This window comes from Benincasa hispida, unplaced genomic scaffold, assembly GCF_009727055.1.
Source record: "Benincasa hispida cultivar B227 unplaced genomic scaffold, ASM972705v1 Contig32, whole genome shotgun sequence".
Taxonomy (NCBI): domain Eukaryota; kingdom Viridiplantae; phylum Streptophyta; class Magnoliopsida; order Cucurbitales; family Cucurbitaceae; genus Benincasa; species Benincasa hispida.
Window position 1 is genome coordinate 120929 of NW_024064797.1, and position 17724 is coordinate 138652.

At 34.2% G+C, this 17724-nt stretch overlaps 3 protein-coding genes across 5 annotated transcripts; 1 reads left to right on the forward strand and 2 right to left on the reverse strand.

The window, feature by feature from the left end:
* The first annotated feature begins 427 nt into the window (after positions 1-427).
* LOC120069347 (mitogen-activated protein kinase kinase kinase NPK1-like) lies at positions 428-5889 on the forward strand. Of its 3 annotated transcripts, none has more exons than XM_039021090.1 (18): positions 428-907; positions 1031-1072; positions 1969-2034; positions 2114-2224; positions 2306-2386; positions 2478-2555; positions 2629-2711; positions 3063-3144; positions 3227-3327; positions 3486-3525; positions 3708-3767; positions 3884-3933; positions 4025-4226; positions 4383-4607; positions 4728-5029; positions 5125-5195; positions 5303-5402; positions 5490-5889. In XM_039021090.1, the coding sequence occupies exons 1-18, from the start codon at positions 608-610 to the stop codon at positions 5545-5547; spliced, it is 2052 nt and encodes a 683-aa protein (XP_038877018.1). In that variant the 5' UTR covers positions 428-607; the 3' UTR covers positions 5548-5889. The 3 variants fall into 3 exon arrangements, with proteins under 3 accessions (XP_038877018.1, XP_038877021.1, XP_038877020.1); XM_039021092.1 differs by having other exon boundaries at positions 429-907; positions 5128-5195; XM_039021093.1 differs by lacking the exon at positions 5490-5889 and having other exon boundaries at positions 5303-5406.
* Positions 5890-6023: 134 nt separating this feature from the next.
* On the reverse strand, positions 6024-9278 carry LOC120069348 (microtubule-binding protein TANGLED). Its single transcript, XM_039021094.1, has 4 exons — positions 8989-9278; positions 8146-8288; positions 7977-8035; positions 6024-7142 (listed from the first exon to the last, which is right to left on the reverse strand). Exons 1-4 carry the CDS (start codon positions 9082-9084, stop codon positions 6232-6234), a joined length of 1209 nt encoding a protein of 402 aa, XP_038877022.1. The 5' UTR covers positions 9085-9278; the 3' UTR covers positions 6024-6231.
* A 1849-nt stretch (positions 9279-11127) lies between these two features.
* LOC120069350 (kinesin-like protein KIN-14S) lies at positions 11128-16013 on the reverse strand. Its single transcript, XM_039021096.1, has 12 exons — positions 15844-16013; positions 15647-15730; positions 15102-15241; positions 14826-14922; positions 14470-14733; positions 14106-14385; positions 13642-13803; positions 13219-13434; positions 13097-13134; positions 12798-12961; positions 12590-12703; positions 11128-12397 (listed from the first exon to the last, which is right to left on the reverse strand). Exons 1-12 carry the CDS (start codon positions 15848-15850, stop codon positions 11585-11587), a joined length of 2379 nt encoding a protein of 792 aa, XP_038877024.1. The 5' UTR covers positions 15851-16013; the 3' UTR covers positions 11128-11584.
* Between the last annotated feature and the right edge of the window lie 1711 nt (positions 16014-17724).

Genomic DNA, 17724 nt, shown 5'->3' on the forward strand with positions numbered 1-17724 from the left:
TGCGTATATTTCAACTTAATAATTCAACTCTACACTCTAACACAAATTTTCTAATTCTAGATTAAACAACTCTACACTTTAAACACAAATTCTAATTCCATGAATATATTAATTTCAATGATATATGAATTATAGACTTCCGAATTCAAGACAATTTCATAAAGATATAAATATTTGTAACTCCGACCTTAGAAGAGGTAAAAGAAGTCAATTATGGAACTAGGCCTAGTTTGAGCCTACTTTGACCAGCTTATTAAAACCAATTTAAACGATGGAAGGAATCTTGAGAAAATAATTTTTTTAAAAAAATTATATTTTATTTTATTTTATTTTACACTTCTCCCCCACCAGAGGGCGATTCCTTCGAAATTAAAAAAACTGCACTGTCGGCTTTTCTTTTTTTCCTTTTTTTTAATAATTAATTTTCTTTTTTTGAAAATTAGTCTCCACTTTCTTTTCCCTCCTCTCTCTCTCTCTAGATTCTGATTTTCTTGGCGACCGCCATTAATCGAAACTCTCAAATTTCTCTTACAATTCACTCTCCTTCTTCCCTGTTCTTCGCTGAGTCTTGCCCTTCCCTCACTCTCACTCTTTCCCAATCCCTCAAATGCAAGATATCTTCGCTTCTGTTCGCCGATCATTGGTCTTTCGCCCTCCACTTGATAATGATGATTCCCATTCCCCTGCAATTGGAGTTGGAGCCCTAGTTGATAAGATTAACTCCAGCATTCGAAAATCCCGAGTTTTTTCTAGGCATTATTCCCCTTCCTCTGCTCTCCCTCCCATCCCTAAGGACACTGACCCCCCGATTCGATGGCGCAAAGGCGAGTTGATTGGTTGCGGCGCCTTTGGTCGCGTTTATATGGGCATGAATCTTGGCTCTGGAGAGCTTCTTGCTGTCAAACAGGTTTGCTGCCTTTTCAGTTCGGTTTTATTGCTCAATTCTGCCTTTGGAGATTGGTTTTGGATTCCTGTGTACTGTATGGTGTTGGATCTCCTTTTTTATCCTTTTTTCCCCCTTCTCTTTCAGGTTCTGATTGCTGCAAATGGCGCTTCGAAGGAGAAAGCGCAGGTTTGCTTCTAATTTCCATTTCCGCAGCTGATTCTCATAATATGATTTTGTTGTTACTCTCCTTTTACCGTTTTCTTAATTTTAGAATATTGATTCTCGTCTTTGAAGCTATCTAATATGATTTTTCTACTTGGTCGAATTGATTAATTGTTTTCTATATATAGATGAGTTTACATAATTGATAATCCCGGATCATCGATGACTGACTATACGTTCCATTTGCCACCAACCACATTCCTGATGTATTTGTTACCAAAATTTTCTGGACATATTTCGATTAGTTAGTTCGAGTTTTTGTTAATTATGTATTTTAATTGATTCAAGTTAGATACTTGATGAAAGTTATATTCTTCAGTTTTGTTTTGCTTTATTTTTAAAGCAAATGCTAGAAATGGTTTCTTAAACAAGGCTTCATTGCTTTTGTTTTTTTATTTTCTAAGCTCGTGCTTCATAATTATTTATATTTGTTTTTGCATATTTTATGGCTCACCTCACTAAATCCCTTAAGCTTTAATTGGCTATTGCACCTCAATGCTCTCTCCACGCTTTAAAAGACATTCCTACCTCTTTTATGGTGTTTTGTAATCTTTATCTTTAACCTTTCTTCAATGTATCAACGGCATTACTCGATGTAGAAAAAAAATAAATTTGTTTCACTATGTTAAATTAGACTGCATTTATTAAATGAGAAATTTCTAATCTATTACAAATCTTCAAACTTTGTTGTCTGCCTAATTAATATTTTTTAATATGGTTTATGAGATACTACTGAAGTTATCAAATATAATTGGACAAGGAGCAACAATAAGAAATTTTGAACAAATTGGTGTATATTTCACACACACACATATATATCCTTTATTATCAATTTTGAGTATTTTTTTTGTTACAACCAGGCTCATGTTCAGGAGCTTGAGGAAGAAGTGAAGCTTCTGAAGGATCTTTCTCATCCAAATATTGTTGTGAGTATGGCCTTCTGCTTCTCATTCATATAAAGAAGCCCATTACTTTTCCCACTGAATACATTGTGTTGTTTGTTAGAGATACTTGGGCACAGTCAGAGAGGATGATTCTTTAAATATATTATTGGAATTTGTCCCTGGTGGATCGATATCATCACTTCTGGGGAAATTTGGAGCCTTTCCCGAAGCAGTAAGTTATTCTCTTTACTACTTTCTACATGCTAGTGTCAGATGCACCGAGTGTCTAATCCTTAATACCAAATGTATGTAGGTTTTAAGAACATATACAAAACAGTTATTATTGGGATTGGAATATTTACACAAGAATGGTATCATGCACAGAGACATTAAGGTCGGTATTTAGGATCTTTATTATTTGTAGATAATTTTCTTATTCCCTGTGTCAGTTATAAATAGGTAACATTTCTTGTATTCTATTGCAGGGGGCGAATATCCTTGTAGATAACAAGGGATGCATTAAGCTTGCTGATTTTGGGGCATCAAAACAGGTTGTCGAGCTGGTAAAATCGGTGATCCTTGGCTTTTATTTAGTTTGACTGTTATTGCATTCTGATCAAAATTTCTTTGTTTTAGGCTACAATTTCAGGAGCAAAGTCTATGAAGGGTACTCCATATTGGATGGCTCCTGAAGTAATTCTGCAGACTGGGCATAGTTTGTAAGAACTCACTGATGTCGAACTCTACTTAGAATCTACAATCTTTTCTGAACAATGGATACCAATTATCAACTGTAAAATGTTGATTTCAAATCCTGTTGACAAAGTTAAATTCAAACCAAATATTTATTTAGTTGATAAACCAGATTCGAGCTCCATTAGGACGGAATTATGAATAAGTGGTACTTTTATTACTAAGGATTTTGATTAAGATGCATGTGTCAAATTTTGCTTTTGATAGGTTATTCTTCTTTTAGAAACCCAAAATAAGTGGTCTTATGTAGCTTTGCCTTCGTCAAAATATTAATTTGGTGTGATGGATGATCATAAGTATGTGATAATTGCTCCCAGCTCTGCTGACATATGGAGTGTTGGATGCACTTTTATTGAGATGGCTACAGGAAAGCCTCCTTGGAGCCAACAGTATCAAGAGGTATCTTATAACTTGAAGATGTTTTAGTGGTGGGTTGATTAAATTATTATTGTAAAGTGCACTAACAATTCACTTGTTTTAGGTTGCTGCTCTTTTTCATATTGGCACAACGAAGTCTCATCCACCAATCCCTGAGCAGCTTTCGGTTGAAGCTAAAGATTTTCTGTTGAAATGTTTGCAGAAGTATGTTTCATTACTTTGCATTTCTAACCCTGATCTTCAGAATGCTAATCATAGCTTTACAATGTTTGAACTTCGAGATTCATTTGAAATATTTTTCTTTTGCTTCTATCTGTCACTATTTCTCATGGAAAGTCAATTCAATGTGGGTCAAATTGCAGGGAACCAAACTTACGACCAACTGCCTCTGAACTTTTGAAGGTGATTCTTAACTTGATTGATATTTTTTCTGTACTTAATATAAACAAACAGTGAGCTGCAGAGGCTCTAGTAGCATCTTTCCTCTTTTATTCTAGCAATGACGTATAATACACTGACAGAAACGGTGCCAAAGGAGTGATTGTTTTAACTATCATCTAACCTTTCTATTTTGTTGCGTGCAGCATCCTTTTGTTACCGGGGAGGAGGCAGAATCTCAACTTGCGTCGAGTGATGCATGCACGGTTAGACAATCTTCCTAATAGTTTTTAATAGACTTTATAATCTCAAGACAAAAACCAGAATAATTATTCATGATTATTTGTTTTCATGTTTATAACGGTAAAGTTTCCATCACCAGGAGCCCCTGGAAATCCGTTCTCCTTTATATACTTCAGAACATGAAATGAGGTGAATCCACGAGTTCAGTGACTATAAAAGACTGCATTTACCTGCTTTCAATTATTCAGGTTTTTGACACCTTTTCTTTTCCTTTTAACAGTAAAACTGCAACACATCCTGGATCAAGTGATATTTGTAATTTGGATAGTCTGAGCTGCTCAAAGGTATACACTGCAAACAAACTAGAAAGTGATATATGGAGAGGAAACAGTGATGACGAAATGTGTCAGATTGATGACAAGGATGATTTTATGTTAGATGAAGTAAAAATCGGCTCTTCTATTATACATGAGAACATGAAGGTGAGGAAAACAGTTTGTTTCTTCTTCTCCTTCTCCTCCTTTATTATTATTATTTTTCTTTTTTCAATGTCTGGATGCCACTTTTGTTCGTTTACAAAGCTCTGGAAATTAACATCTTCTTTATTTATTTATTTTTTCTTAATCTTATGGCAATAGAGTTATAACCCAATTTGCGAGCCTTCTGATGATGAGGATTGCAAATTTGATAGAAGTCCAGTATTAGACCAAGGAAGCAATTTACATGAGGAAACTCTTGCTCCTGGAAGCTGTTCTGGAGTTCTTGATGAGGACCAAAACTTCTCATTTCCTAGCGGGCGATCATTTTCTGAAGATGAGGATGAGCTTACTGAATCGAAAATTAAAGCTTTCTTGGATGAAAAGGTTCCGATTTTCTGTTTGAGATGGCCATTATTTTTTTCTTTCTAATTTTCCCTTTCTTTTGGTGTTTTATTAAAGGAACTTGTTTGTTCTAAATTGTTATGTTTGATATTTTTGGCTTAGGCTCTTGAATTGAAGAAACTGCAGTCACCGCTTTATGAGGAGTTCTACAATAGTTTGAATGAATCCTGCTCTCCAGTTTTTATCGAGAGTAAACAAAATGAAAGTACTCCTAAATACTTGAAATTGCCCCCAAAAAGCCGGTCGCCAAGTCGAAGTCCTGGTAATCCATCCCCAGCACTTGATGCATTTGGCACCGATAGCCCAGGGAGTGGGAGCAGGGGTAATGCAAATGATCAAAGGTCACAACTCAACGATTGGAAAGGACTTCTAGTTGATGGTCAGTCGGAATCTGGTAGCCCAAGGTTCGACTTTTGAATGTTTTTTATTAGGCATAGTATCATTTACATCTGTTGTATTCATGATGTTTGGGTTGGTGACGTCGTGTGTTATTATCTAGCAGCAAGCATTATTCTGAAATACAGAGGAAGTGGAAGGAAGAGCTTGATCAAGAGCTTGAGAGAAAACGAGGTAGATAATATTATGACCAATGTCTATCCAGAAGTCTGTTGTAAGACGTTAGCACACCATAGACTATTCTTACTATTCTATTTTGCATTTTTCTTAATTGTTCACAGAGATGATGCGTCAAGCTGGTGCGGGAGGTAAAACTTCATCTCCAAAGGATAAAGCCATGGGCAGGCCAAGAGAGCGGACAAGATTTGCATCTCCATTCCGGTAGATGTCTAAATTTCTTTTTGCCTTTACACAGTAAGTATAAAATCTATTATGGCAATCTCCATGATTGTGAAGAACTGTTGACAGGGATGATGCGACGGGTGCTGGTGCTGGGAGGGAGAACAGGGAAAACTTCATCTCCTGAGGAAGTTGTGAAAGATTAGCATCTTCAAACTACTTCAGCTGGGTTTATCTGCTCATTTGTCCTTTCCCCTCTGCCGTCCTTGTTGAGTGTATGAAGTGAAGAGATCCCTTGCTGGTTTACAAGCATGATGAGATTCTAAATGGGAAAAGGGAAAAAAGAGGGACACATTGAGCTATGCTAATCTGTTTTTGTTCTTTTTTCTTATTGATTTTGTTGGGGTGGGGAGGTTTTTAGGGATACATGTTTTTCAAATTTGTATCCAGTGGTGAATAGAAAGTGTATCATTAGTGTACAATATATTCTGGTTTGATGATATAAAATGGCACAGGTTTTTCTTTCCAAGTCAACATTTTTCCTCATGTAACATCAACAAACAACACATAATGTTGATTGATTTGCACATTTTGTAAGTGGGGTCCAGCTGTTTTTAATTGACCAGACTTTCCTTTTATGCAAAGAGAATAAATAATATACATTGAGAAACAACATTTTGTTTGATTTTACTTTTACTACTTAGTAGTATCTGTTTTTGAAGTGAACCGGAAGCTTCCTTTATTGATTTTCACAAGCTGATGCAATGTGATGGAATGGAGTAACCAATCGCACACACGAGAATAAACACTATAGACATTGAGAAAATATCAAACAAAAGAATCATATTTAGAGCAACTGTCCCTCCCCCCTTCAAATTCTCATCTGTATGTTGATTGGTCTCTGTTTCAATCCACTCAGATTAATGTTCCCATCATACTTTTGTACACTTTTTCTGCTTTTCAGGGGAGACACCAACCTAGCAGCCAATCTTGAAGGTGAAAATGATTGTCTCAGCTTGGAAGCTGTAAGTCTTGCAGGTGAGAATGGTTGCCTCAGCTTGGAAGCTACCAGCCTTGATGGTGAAAACGACCGACGCAGCTTGGAGGCAGCGGATCTCTTTGGAGACTGCTTATTCAAGCTTACCTGTCTCGTTGGCGATAGTGTGATCACCACCGGTCTTGTTGGTGATCGTGTGATCACTACCGGTGGGCTTTTGATCTTCACCTGAAACTTTGAAGCTGATACTGGAGACTTGATCAAGAACTTATGTGGAGTTTGTTGTCTAGTTTTTGTGATCACTGGAGACTTCGTTCTGCAAAACTTTGGTTGTTGTGAGGAGTTATCTGTTGATAGGAATAAAGGATTTGGAAAAAGTATGGTCTTTTTCGTCCATGGCCTGTTCCTAGGTGACACTCGATTAGCCATATACCGTGCATTCTCTTTATCAACAACATCTCTTTTCGTTGGAGGTGAAACAACCTTGAAGTTGATTCGGGACCGAACTCGTTGAAGTGATGGAGAATGTGATTCAGTTCGTTTTGATTGAAACTTCTCTTGCTTCTCTCTTTTCCTTCTTGCTCTTAATTCTGAATCTTCTATGTTTGGTTTGCGGTTTCTTTGTCGTGTCGTCAATGGAGTTTTCGGGTCATCCATTGATGTGTTTTTGTTGGTGTTGTTGGTAACTGCTTCAACCATCTCTCTTGCAAACTTGCTTGCAGTCAGTATTTCCCCAATGGTTTCACCTACAAGCATTGCTGGTAAAGACATCCTCTTCCACTCCCCTGTACAAAATGAGGGGGGAAAAACTCAACTCCATTCCTCAACTTATTTGTTCACTTTTTAATACAAATTCTCTTCTTTTTTTTTTTTTTTCCCTTCCTTTCTTAAGAGTGTAAAAATATATATGTGGAAAACTATTTTTAAAGATTTAATTTTTTTCATGTCTTCTCACAAATTACCTATTTTTAAAGATTTAATTTCTTTTCACGTGTTCCCATAATTTACTTATTTTTGTTCATATTACCCTATTCTTTCTAAAACTACAAATATATTTTCATGTGTTCTCACAAATTGACTATTTTTGTTTAGAAAAAAATTGGTCTAGCCTACACTGCACCCATTTTTGTGCAACCCAGACTATGTACTAGTAAATATTTGTTAATATTGGATTTTTTTTAATACCAGACAAGAAAAATGGGATTAAGTGCAATTAGGCTGCACTTAATCATTGTCCTCTTGTTTATATTACTCAATTCTTTCTAAAACTACAAATTTCTGAATAGTGAATTGAAAAGAAACAAAAAAAAAAAGAAGAAAAAAAAAGAAAGAAATGTAAAGAAATCATGTGCCAAAATCAAGATATTGGATGTTTAAAAAAAAAAAAATACTTGGGTATGAATACTTCATTCTTTCTTAAATACCTTTATTATACATATTAATGAAGGATTAAAATCTTTTCAGTATATAAAACGGCCATTCTTTATTAATTGTGACATGCAACTTTATTTGAAAAAAAAAAGGAAAAAAATTGAAACATGCAACTGACCCAAAAAGAAAAGGCAAGAAATTTCAGAAGACAAGAAAAATTCAATCCATTAATAAGTTTAGAAAGAGACCTCCTGCATTTGCTGGGAACTTCCCCACTGGAGATTTCCTGCCTCCTCCATTTTTTATCCTTCAAAGTTGAAAACAGAGAAGAACCCATTTCAGTAATTAAGAAAAAGAAAAAGAAAAACTCAACTTTACACAAAACCAATAAAAATTGGTAGGAAGAAGAAATTATACCTTACAGATTCCTGTTTACATCTGAGGCTTGTCTTAAGATAGGTTCTTGTACTACGTGGGCTAAGGCTCACCCCAGAAATCACTTTGTTCCCTCCTGTTACTGTGAATTGCAATTCTTGTAGCCTATTCATGCACATTTCCACCTTCAAAGACATACAAGACGAGAGAAATTAGTTTAAAATATGTAAGAACAAGATGGATTTTTTTCCATCCATTTATGGATTCCTAGAATGAAAACGTATTGGATTGCAAGTTCCAGCTGAAGTTGAGTGGGGACTGTTTGTTTCCTGAGAAAATGAACAAGAACAAGAATGTGTATATATGTGTATATATATTTTACATCATTTGAGCTGAAAAAGTAGACTGAGGATGAAGATCCCAAATGGGATCTGCAATTTATGTATGAAAAACAAGGTTAAGAAGTTTGTTCAATCTTGTATTTGTTATTGGGAACTGAGTTTAATAATCCTCCATTTGTGGGTTTTCAAATATTGAAGCTGAACTTGAGCAGGGGAAACCAAAGACCAGAGTGTTTATTTCCCAAAAAAGTGAAGAATTTAAAATTTCAACCTTTGAGATGAGAAAATATACTGAAAATGAAGAATCCAGATTAGAGAAATGAAACACAGATAATGAAATGAAAGATTGAAACCTTGTTCTCATCATGGCTTTCTAAAACTCTAGAAGTGAAGAAAGACCCAGATGAGATCTTCAAATTTTCTCCAAAAACTTAAATCACAGCAAAAAGAGTTCTAATGAAAATCACACTCAAAACAGGACTAATTTGAAATTTTTACAAAAAATTCCCCAAATGGGAAACCAAACCATCAACTTTCCTTTTACCTTCTTTAGTGTTTCTCTCACTTGAATTGGGTTGAGAGTGGCTGCTGCTGCTGATGCTACCATTCTCTTTTGTTTTGGTGGGGTTTTAGCAACCATTTTGATTGAATTGAAGAATAAAAAAAATCTCTCTCTCTTTCTCTCTTTTATTCTGTATCTCTCTCTCTAAATACCCATGAAAAATTGAGGGGTCAAGAATGATTTGGGGGTACAATTTCTCTCCCTAAAAAAACAGAGTGTGATTTGAAATTGTTGTTGGTTAATAAATTCCCTTTTTGTCTCTCCAAGTGGAGAAGTCAAAGGAGAGGGCTTTTAGATAATTGGTAACGTATCTTTGTTGTTCCAACGGTCGATTTCTATTCAATCCGAAAGCGAAATGGCCAACGGCTACTTTTATTATTATTATTATTTTAAAAAATATTTGATGGGCCTTCCATGCAGTCCCAACTCGGCCCACTAAGCTGCGTTTTGGTTCTTAGTTCTCTATGTGGGTCTCTTCTCCATCATCATTGAAATAAAAAGCTAGAAATGACAAAATTTTAGAACTAGGGTTTGCTCCTTTTTATTTAAGTTGTCTATAAAAGGTCTAATAATGCTTTTTTTTTTTTTTTTTTTCTTTTGAGAAACATTTCTTTATTTTTTTGGTTCAATGGTAGAGGGTTGACCCTTCAAATTTAGAGAAAGTAATAATTATCTTTATTCAAGTTAGCATGGAGAATGTTAATTAGTTAATGAAAAACTATAACGATGATCTCACTTCTGTTCTAAGGTGGATTATTAATCATGTAAATGAATGATAGCCATAAGGGTTAAATTAGATTTAGTCGCTAAACCGAGCATAACTCAATTAATATTCGAGTGTTTTGGTAACTATGTGGTCTGTGATTCAAATCCTTCTATCCTAGTTGTATTTTAAAAAAAATGATTTAGTCATTGTAGTTTGATTATTGTGTTTATTTAAGTCTATGAGCTTTAAAAACTTGTCTTTATGTATTTGAACTTTGAATTGTATTTCTATTTAGTTTCTATTTTTTTTTGTTTTTTAAAGTTCAACAAATGTGAGGATGAGAGATCGAATATTGAATTTAAAGGATATCATATGTGGTGGTGTATTTCATTATCAAATTCACGTCTTTATTATTATTAACATGCTAATGTGACATATTTATTAGATAAATTTTGGTTGAGTTCGCATGATGTAATATGCAACTTGAGAATCCTACAACCAATTTCTATTATTTGACCCTATAGATTATCTATTGGATCAATTATAGAAAATAGATGGAAGCTTAATTAAAACCTTAAGTGACATAATAATAGATCTTTTTTAGTTAAAAAACCAAATGCATCTCATGTTAAGTTCATAATTTCAGTAACTACTCATGGTGTGTTTGGGGCGAAAATAATCCTGAAACTATAATAATCACCTCTTACTACAGTAAATACTATTTTTATTTCAAAACTCTCATTTATATTTACTATTTGCTACAGTTTCTATTATTTTACATTCATCATTTTTTTTATTCATTGGTACAGTGTTTATTATTTCATTCTCAAGCTAAAATAATTTACACCTCAAACACATATTATTATAACCTAAACCAAATTAATCTATACCCAATAACAATCTCTTGCTATGATAAATACTATTTCGTATTCCTCAATTAGCTACAATCAACACTATTTCAAAAACCCTCATTTTCTACCTTTTTACTATTTTATATTCATCATTTTCTTATTTATTACTATCGTGTTTACTATTTCTTTCTCAAACTAAAATAGTTTACACCTCAAATACATACTATTATAACCTAAACTAAAATAATTTATACTTCAAACACAAATTATTATAACTTATAATAACTTAGAACTATAATAGCCAATTCCTTGCCTCAAACGTTGTAAAAGATTAAGAACATACTAATATTATAATCATTATCTAGTCATCCACTCACCTGTTGGGTTTATTAAAATGTCTACATAATATATTTCATGTTCTTACCCCAATAAGAATATAAAAGAAAAGAAAAGAAAAGAAAAAACGAAACAATTAGTTGGTTAATTGAGATAATTGGAGGGCTTTTTATAGTTTTATATAAATTTTCCTCATTGTATGGATTTTGACTATTTCAGGAGTTTTTCAATAGTTCACGTTGATGACCAAAGAATACGAAACTAACATTCCTATCTCTAAAGGAATGCAAACTCTCAAAGTAAAAAGAGTAAAATCTGGACTAACTTGTCTTCTGATACTTCATTTGGTAAGCCAGAAGCAAACAATAAAGCAATAACATCCAAGAAAAGAAATATTGTATGAATAAAAGAAAAAAAAAAAACAAATACACGGATAACTATTGTAGAGAGAGTGAAGAGAGGTTAAAGGAGAAACACTGTTGTACAAAGGTTAAAACGATGATGTGTCGTCATTGAAGAAACTCGGTGGGAAGATCAATCGATACAGTACTTAAAGATGGCATCCTGCAAGATTTCAGCAAACAACTTGAGAGGACTCCACATTGATGAGCTTTCTCTTTGATGGGAAGAGAGGAGATGTTAGAGAAGAAAATAGCATTGAACAGAAAAGTTGAAGACGATGTTGTCATTGAAACTCGGTCGAGGAAGTTCGAGATGGTATTAAAGATGGCCTCCTGAAATTTTTCAGTCCTCTCAACTTGAGAGGACTCCACACAATTGGTTTTCTTTGTAATGCTATAACTTTACCATTTCTTGAACCACCACCATGTGTTGGAGGGCTTCCCATGAATTTACTACTGCTCCTCATGGCAGCAATAGGTGTTGCCTCTACTGTTGTTTGGAACTCTGGTAATGGAGAGAACAGCTTTGAGTACCTTGCTTTCCTTGCTGCAAATAATTGTGGCCCCAGTGCAGCATTTCCATTATTGAATTTTGAGGCAGATGTCTGGAGTGGGGTTGACATGTGAGAGTGCAACTCTGGACGAAGTGTAGCAATCGAGACCCGTCTCTTGGGTTGAAAAACCTGTGTTGTCGTTGTTGTCGTTGTCGTAGTCATTGTTGAAGTTGGCCTAACAGCTAGCGAACTTCGTCTTGGTATACGAAGATTTCTTGTGTTTGCTGCAATTGTGTTCATTTTGGGGACATTTTCTTTGCCTTCTGTTGGAGGAGCAATGCTTATGAATGAAGAGACACGCCTTTTTTTGGATGGTACGGGGGACGTTGGCGGCACAAAATTTGTTATCTTTCTCAGGGGAAGCCTTAGCTTTGAAGGACCCAATGGTGGTTTCTTCTCTGTAATGGTTTTAGGAGCTGCCAGCTTTGGAAGAGATTGCATTGCCGAAGGCTGAGAGGCACCAGCAACAGTAGCAAGAGCTCTATTTTCTTGTTTTAGTCTGGCTTTCCTCTCATCCACTAGTTGGCTCTCGAGATCTCGAACCTGTTAGTACACAAACAATAATTTTTTGTCGAACCTGTTAGTACACAAACAATAATCTATTGTTCACTTAGATCATGTAAGCAAATTGTGCAATGATGTAAGGTCCAGCAAAAATGAAGAACTTCAAATTTTTGAGGATCGGAGGCCGTAGCTTACTACAAGAACTTGGTTACAGACTTTATATCAACTTACCTTCTCTTGAAGATTCCTGTAAGTATGTTCCTTAGCCGTGAGTCTTAACTGCAAATATTGTACAGTGTCTTGTAACTTCTTCATTTCCTTCTCGTCATGCTTGGACTTTTCTGCCTATATGTTCAACAACGATTGTTTAAAACAAGGCCAAAACACAGAAAGAAGAATCTTTAAAAAGTACAATCTGAACTTTCCGGGGTTCGTATACCATTTGCTTGAACTTGAACAGGTCTGTGAGATCGGTCTGTTTGCGAGCAGGGGCATTCTCGATCCCCCTAACACGGCTTGCAAAATTTAGTGAGCAGAGTGTCTCTCCAACATCGGCTGCACTAGGACTAATCTGTACAAACATCAGGGTTTTGCAATCTCCTCCTGCATGTAGAATTTCAATTAGTGTCCACGCTAATAAAAATATAACCAGTAACAGAGAGACCTCGAAATTGAAGCTCAGACTGAGACTTCATAGTAAAGATTAAGGAGCAAATTATTAAGGTAAAGTCCCCACACCTAGAGAGCTTTGCAGCAAATGAGTGAGCTTTGAGTTTCTGTTACAAGACAAATAAACAAAAGTCAGTCCATTATACCAAGAAAATTTCCAGGACAAAAAGGAGAGTTGGATGGAGAAATGCCTGTAAGGAATGTGAGCTGTTTTAGAAGCCAAGGCAGAGATGACATCACCAAGAGCGGAAAGTGATTTATTAATGAATTGAGATTCCTTTAATCTTTCACCATCAACATCAATCCTCCCCACACGCTCGCTACCAGCCAAGTCCACCAGCCAAAGATGACTCTTTGTCCTCTGTCCGTTTATAAGATTCTCTCCTTTGACAGTGACTCGCAACAAGCTGCAAACAAATTGTGATTGGTATGCCTAAGAATTTCTATTTGTCATATCATCTTGTAAAAAACAAAATTTACTTAACATGTGTCGTTTTAAGTAGTTGCCATAAGGAAAAGTGTATCAATTTTGTTGTAAAAGATGTTAGTAGAGGATATCTCTTAACATATTCTTCATGATGATTCAGCACATGGTGATCAGACAAAAACTTTACCAATGGGAGCGGCTGCTTAGCTCATTAGCACTGGTGGACCCAACAGATCTTGCCCGGCTTCCAGATTTAAGTAGTTCCCACACTTCTTCAGTTCCATACACTTGAGCTTCAACCAGTCCAGGAACTTCCTGTGTTCCTTCTGCTGCTTGCTTAATCTCCAACCTTAAAACAAATCTCATGTTAACAATTTCTTCCAATATTTTCAACATAACTAATCGTTTAAGTGTTTCAAGTGTTCATTAGTCGAACTTTCAAGTCTAGGGGAGGACATCTTGCAAAAAATTAGTATTTAGTAACAGACATCTTAGAGCAGTAATACAAGCAGCTTCATATGATTATTAAATTTCTTGAACCAAAAGCATTCTACCCTACAGCATTACATACATCACCATCCCCAAATATGCCATGTAATATAGACATACGGAACCATCCATGAAAAGTTATCAGAGAGAAAAAAAACTCACTTCTTTAGATTTGGGTTGGAGTTATCTGCCAAGAGATCCCTTATCTTCTCATTGTAAACCTCCAACATACTGACGTACAATTCATATTTCATAACGCCATCTCTATCTTCTGAAATCTTAAACAGCTCTTTCAGAGTCCGATAGTTGACTCCTCTGTTTTCAGGCGTTCCCTCCATAGTAAATGTTTTCCCTGTTCCAGTTTGTCCATAAGCAAATATGCAGACATTATAGCCATCCATCACTGAAGCTACAACAGGTTTAGCTTGACTGAAAACAGTTCCTGCAAATTAGGAAACCCATCATCAAGACGTGGATTAATAATTATTCACTGTAACTTAAATTAGGCACTATTTCCCACAATCACCTTGGCTGTCCTCAGTCTTGAACACATGATCAAATTTAAACAGTTTTTTTGAAGAATCAGAAGAAAGAATTTGAATCTCATTTTCCTGAGACGAATCGAATTCAATCACAGAGGTAGATCCATTTTCTAATTCGCTTTGATTCAATGGTCTACATCGGCAGAAAACTCTAATATTCCCTTTCAGTTCAATCACTTCATTGTAAAGTCTCTTTCGCTCAATGGACTCTTCAAGGTATTTCTTCTTCAAACGTTCATGCTGTGTACCTAAAAGAAAAAAAAGCAGCAAGGATTAGTTTCTAAGGAGTAATTATTTTAAAAAGGAAATGATGGAAAATGGTTGGTTAGTAGAGGAATACCTAGAAGGTGAAGAGTTTTTACAACATCAGAACCTGGAAAAGCGTCAGTGTCTAGTTTGAACCGTTCAGTTAGGAGCATATGTTCATTCTTCAAATTCTGAAACCAGAAATTAACAAGGTATTAACTGCCAAGTTTTCAATTGGAAAAAAGAATAAAAAAGAATTTAACATTGTCAAATATACTCAATAGAGCACGAATGATGAAAAGTAATTACACCATATTAAGAATTTCTAAGCAGCCAATTAAAAAAAAACCAGATCTCAAGTATTTCATACCTTAATTTTGTTGCCCAAGTCAATGACTTTTTGCAGGATTGGAAGAGTATGCTCTCCATGTGGGGATGCTAATTCGGCTTCACTGGACACTTCATTCTCCATCTTATCAGCGCATTCAAAAGACTCTCCCAAATCAACGTCTGAACCACTCAGAAATTTAGTGAAATAGAACCAGAGAAAAGAAGGAAACAAGTTAATGGAAAGGATAACCCTAAGCACATAAGAATTGGTCATGAAGAAAGTAAATCCATGAATTTTCAGTTGCCGAACAGAAATCAAGAAAAAATTGAAAGAAGAAGTGCAAGTAGAAAAATAACAGAAAGAAACATACAAAGGAGAACAAAAACAAGTAAACAACAGAAAATCCTAGGGCTCTAGCTTGATTGCTCTATAGTCTTTCCCATTACAACCATAAAAAAGAACAAAGCCAGAACAATATCTTCTGGGTCGGAACAGATCCATGAAAGCAAACATTCTTTGCACATCGAAGCCAAGAAAGAATCGTTAGGGGAGAAAAAAAAAAAGAAAAGAAAGAATTAACGAACCTGAACCGGAAATTGAAGGCAGAGACTTTGAATCACAACAAGGAACAACCGGAGAGCATAATTCTGAGACGACTGCCATTGCATCTGAAATTGAAACAACATTTCCCCAATTAAGAAATCAAGCAAATCAACAAACGATCTGGATCCACTACTTTCCCTACAAAATCCAGCCCGAGAGAGAGAGGGAGAGAGAGTACCTTCCATGGCTTGAAAGAGAGATGGAGGACGTGAATTTCGAGAGAAATTCCAAGAATTTTGGTGGTGAAGAAGAAGTGAGAGAGCTTAGTGGAAAGAGAGAAAGAGCTAGAGAGAGCAACGGTCACGTAGGGTTTGAGATTGAATTCGAAGATTTGAAATGGCGAGCGGGCTATAGAAATTGAGCCTCTTTCAAACGGCTATAAATTCGAAATGTCAAAATTTTCTAATCCGGTCCAGTGGAACCCGACCGACTCCTTTTTTTTATTATTATTTTTTTTAATCTTAATAATAATGAAAATAATAAGGAAAATTTTTATAGATAGAAAAAAATATCAAACTATTTATAAAAATAGCAAAAAAATTACTGATAGACTTCGATCAATTTCTATCATTAATAGACATTGATAGACTTTTATCAACCTCTATCAAATAAGATTAAATTTTGTTATTGTGTATAAATAGTCTTCCTTATTTTTTTATTTTTGAAAATTTTTCTAATAAATAATAATAATAATAATAAGGTTAATTATTTTAAATGATAAAACTATTGAAAATATTTTCAAGTATAGCAAAGTGTCACTGTCTATCAATGATAGATTGCGATAGACATCTACCATATATGGAAAGATATCTATCGAGGTCTATCATAGATAGATAGTGATATTTTACTATATTTGTAAATAAATTGATTCATTTTTCTTTATTTGAAAATAACCTTAATAATAATAATAATAATCGTTGTCGTCATCTTAACAATTACTATGCAAATTAGGGGAGAAAATTTAAACCCTATAAACTGGAAACTATAATCCATATAGAGAATGGCCAACATAGGCCTAATTCAAAGATAATGGATACATACTCATTCGATTAATCGAATGTTTAAATCCATATCCCATATATATTATATGAAAAGAATCATGAAGAGAGTGTAATTTAATTATCTTATTAGTTCTTGAATTTTGAAGAATAGGTATATTTTAGTCATGTCTTGAGTTTTTAAGAATATGTATGTTTTGGTTCTTTTTTAAAACATACAATTTGAGTTCTAGAGTTTTTTAGAATAAGTTTAAAAGGTTCATAAAGTCATTTTTTATTATTATTTAAAATAGGTTAAATTATAAAAAAATGTCCCTGAACTTCATACTTTTTGTAAAAAATATCTATAAACTTTCAAAAGCTTAAAAAATACCATTAAACTTTAAAAAAAAAAGTTCAAAAAATTTATTGTCATTAATTTTAGATGGAATATGTTAAAGTTTTATTTCAAAATACCCATGGACTCTTAAAAATTTAAAAATACTCTTAACTTAGAAAAGTAAAAAAAAAAAATACCTCTACCGTTAATATTTGAATAGAAATCACCAAGTTAGTATTTGAACAGAAATCATTGTTGCAAAAATAAATTTAAAATTAAGAAAAAAAAATTTTAAAATGCACCCTATTATTAATACGATGATCGATATTTTTGAATTTTTCTTAAGTCAAAAAGAACAAATTTTAAAACAAATCATATAAATATCCCCAATTTATATATATATATACTTTTTTTTTTCTTTAAAATTTTCAATACTTAGCTTACACCAATTTTCTCAACTACCAAAATAAAACCAAAATTTGAAGTTAAAATATACAATCTAAAAAATCTCACAAAATTTCAAAATAAAAAACTCCCTCTAAAACATACCAAAACGATAAAATAGTCAAATAAAATAAAGTATTTGATTATTAATACATACTCAACTACTAATGTACAACTTTGTTAAAACATTTAAGATAAGATCTCCTAGGTCCCGTTTGATAACTATTTGGTTTTTGGTTTTTGTTTTGAAAATTAAGCCCATATCATCGACAGTTCTTATAATGATTTGTATCATTCT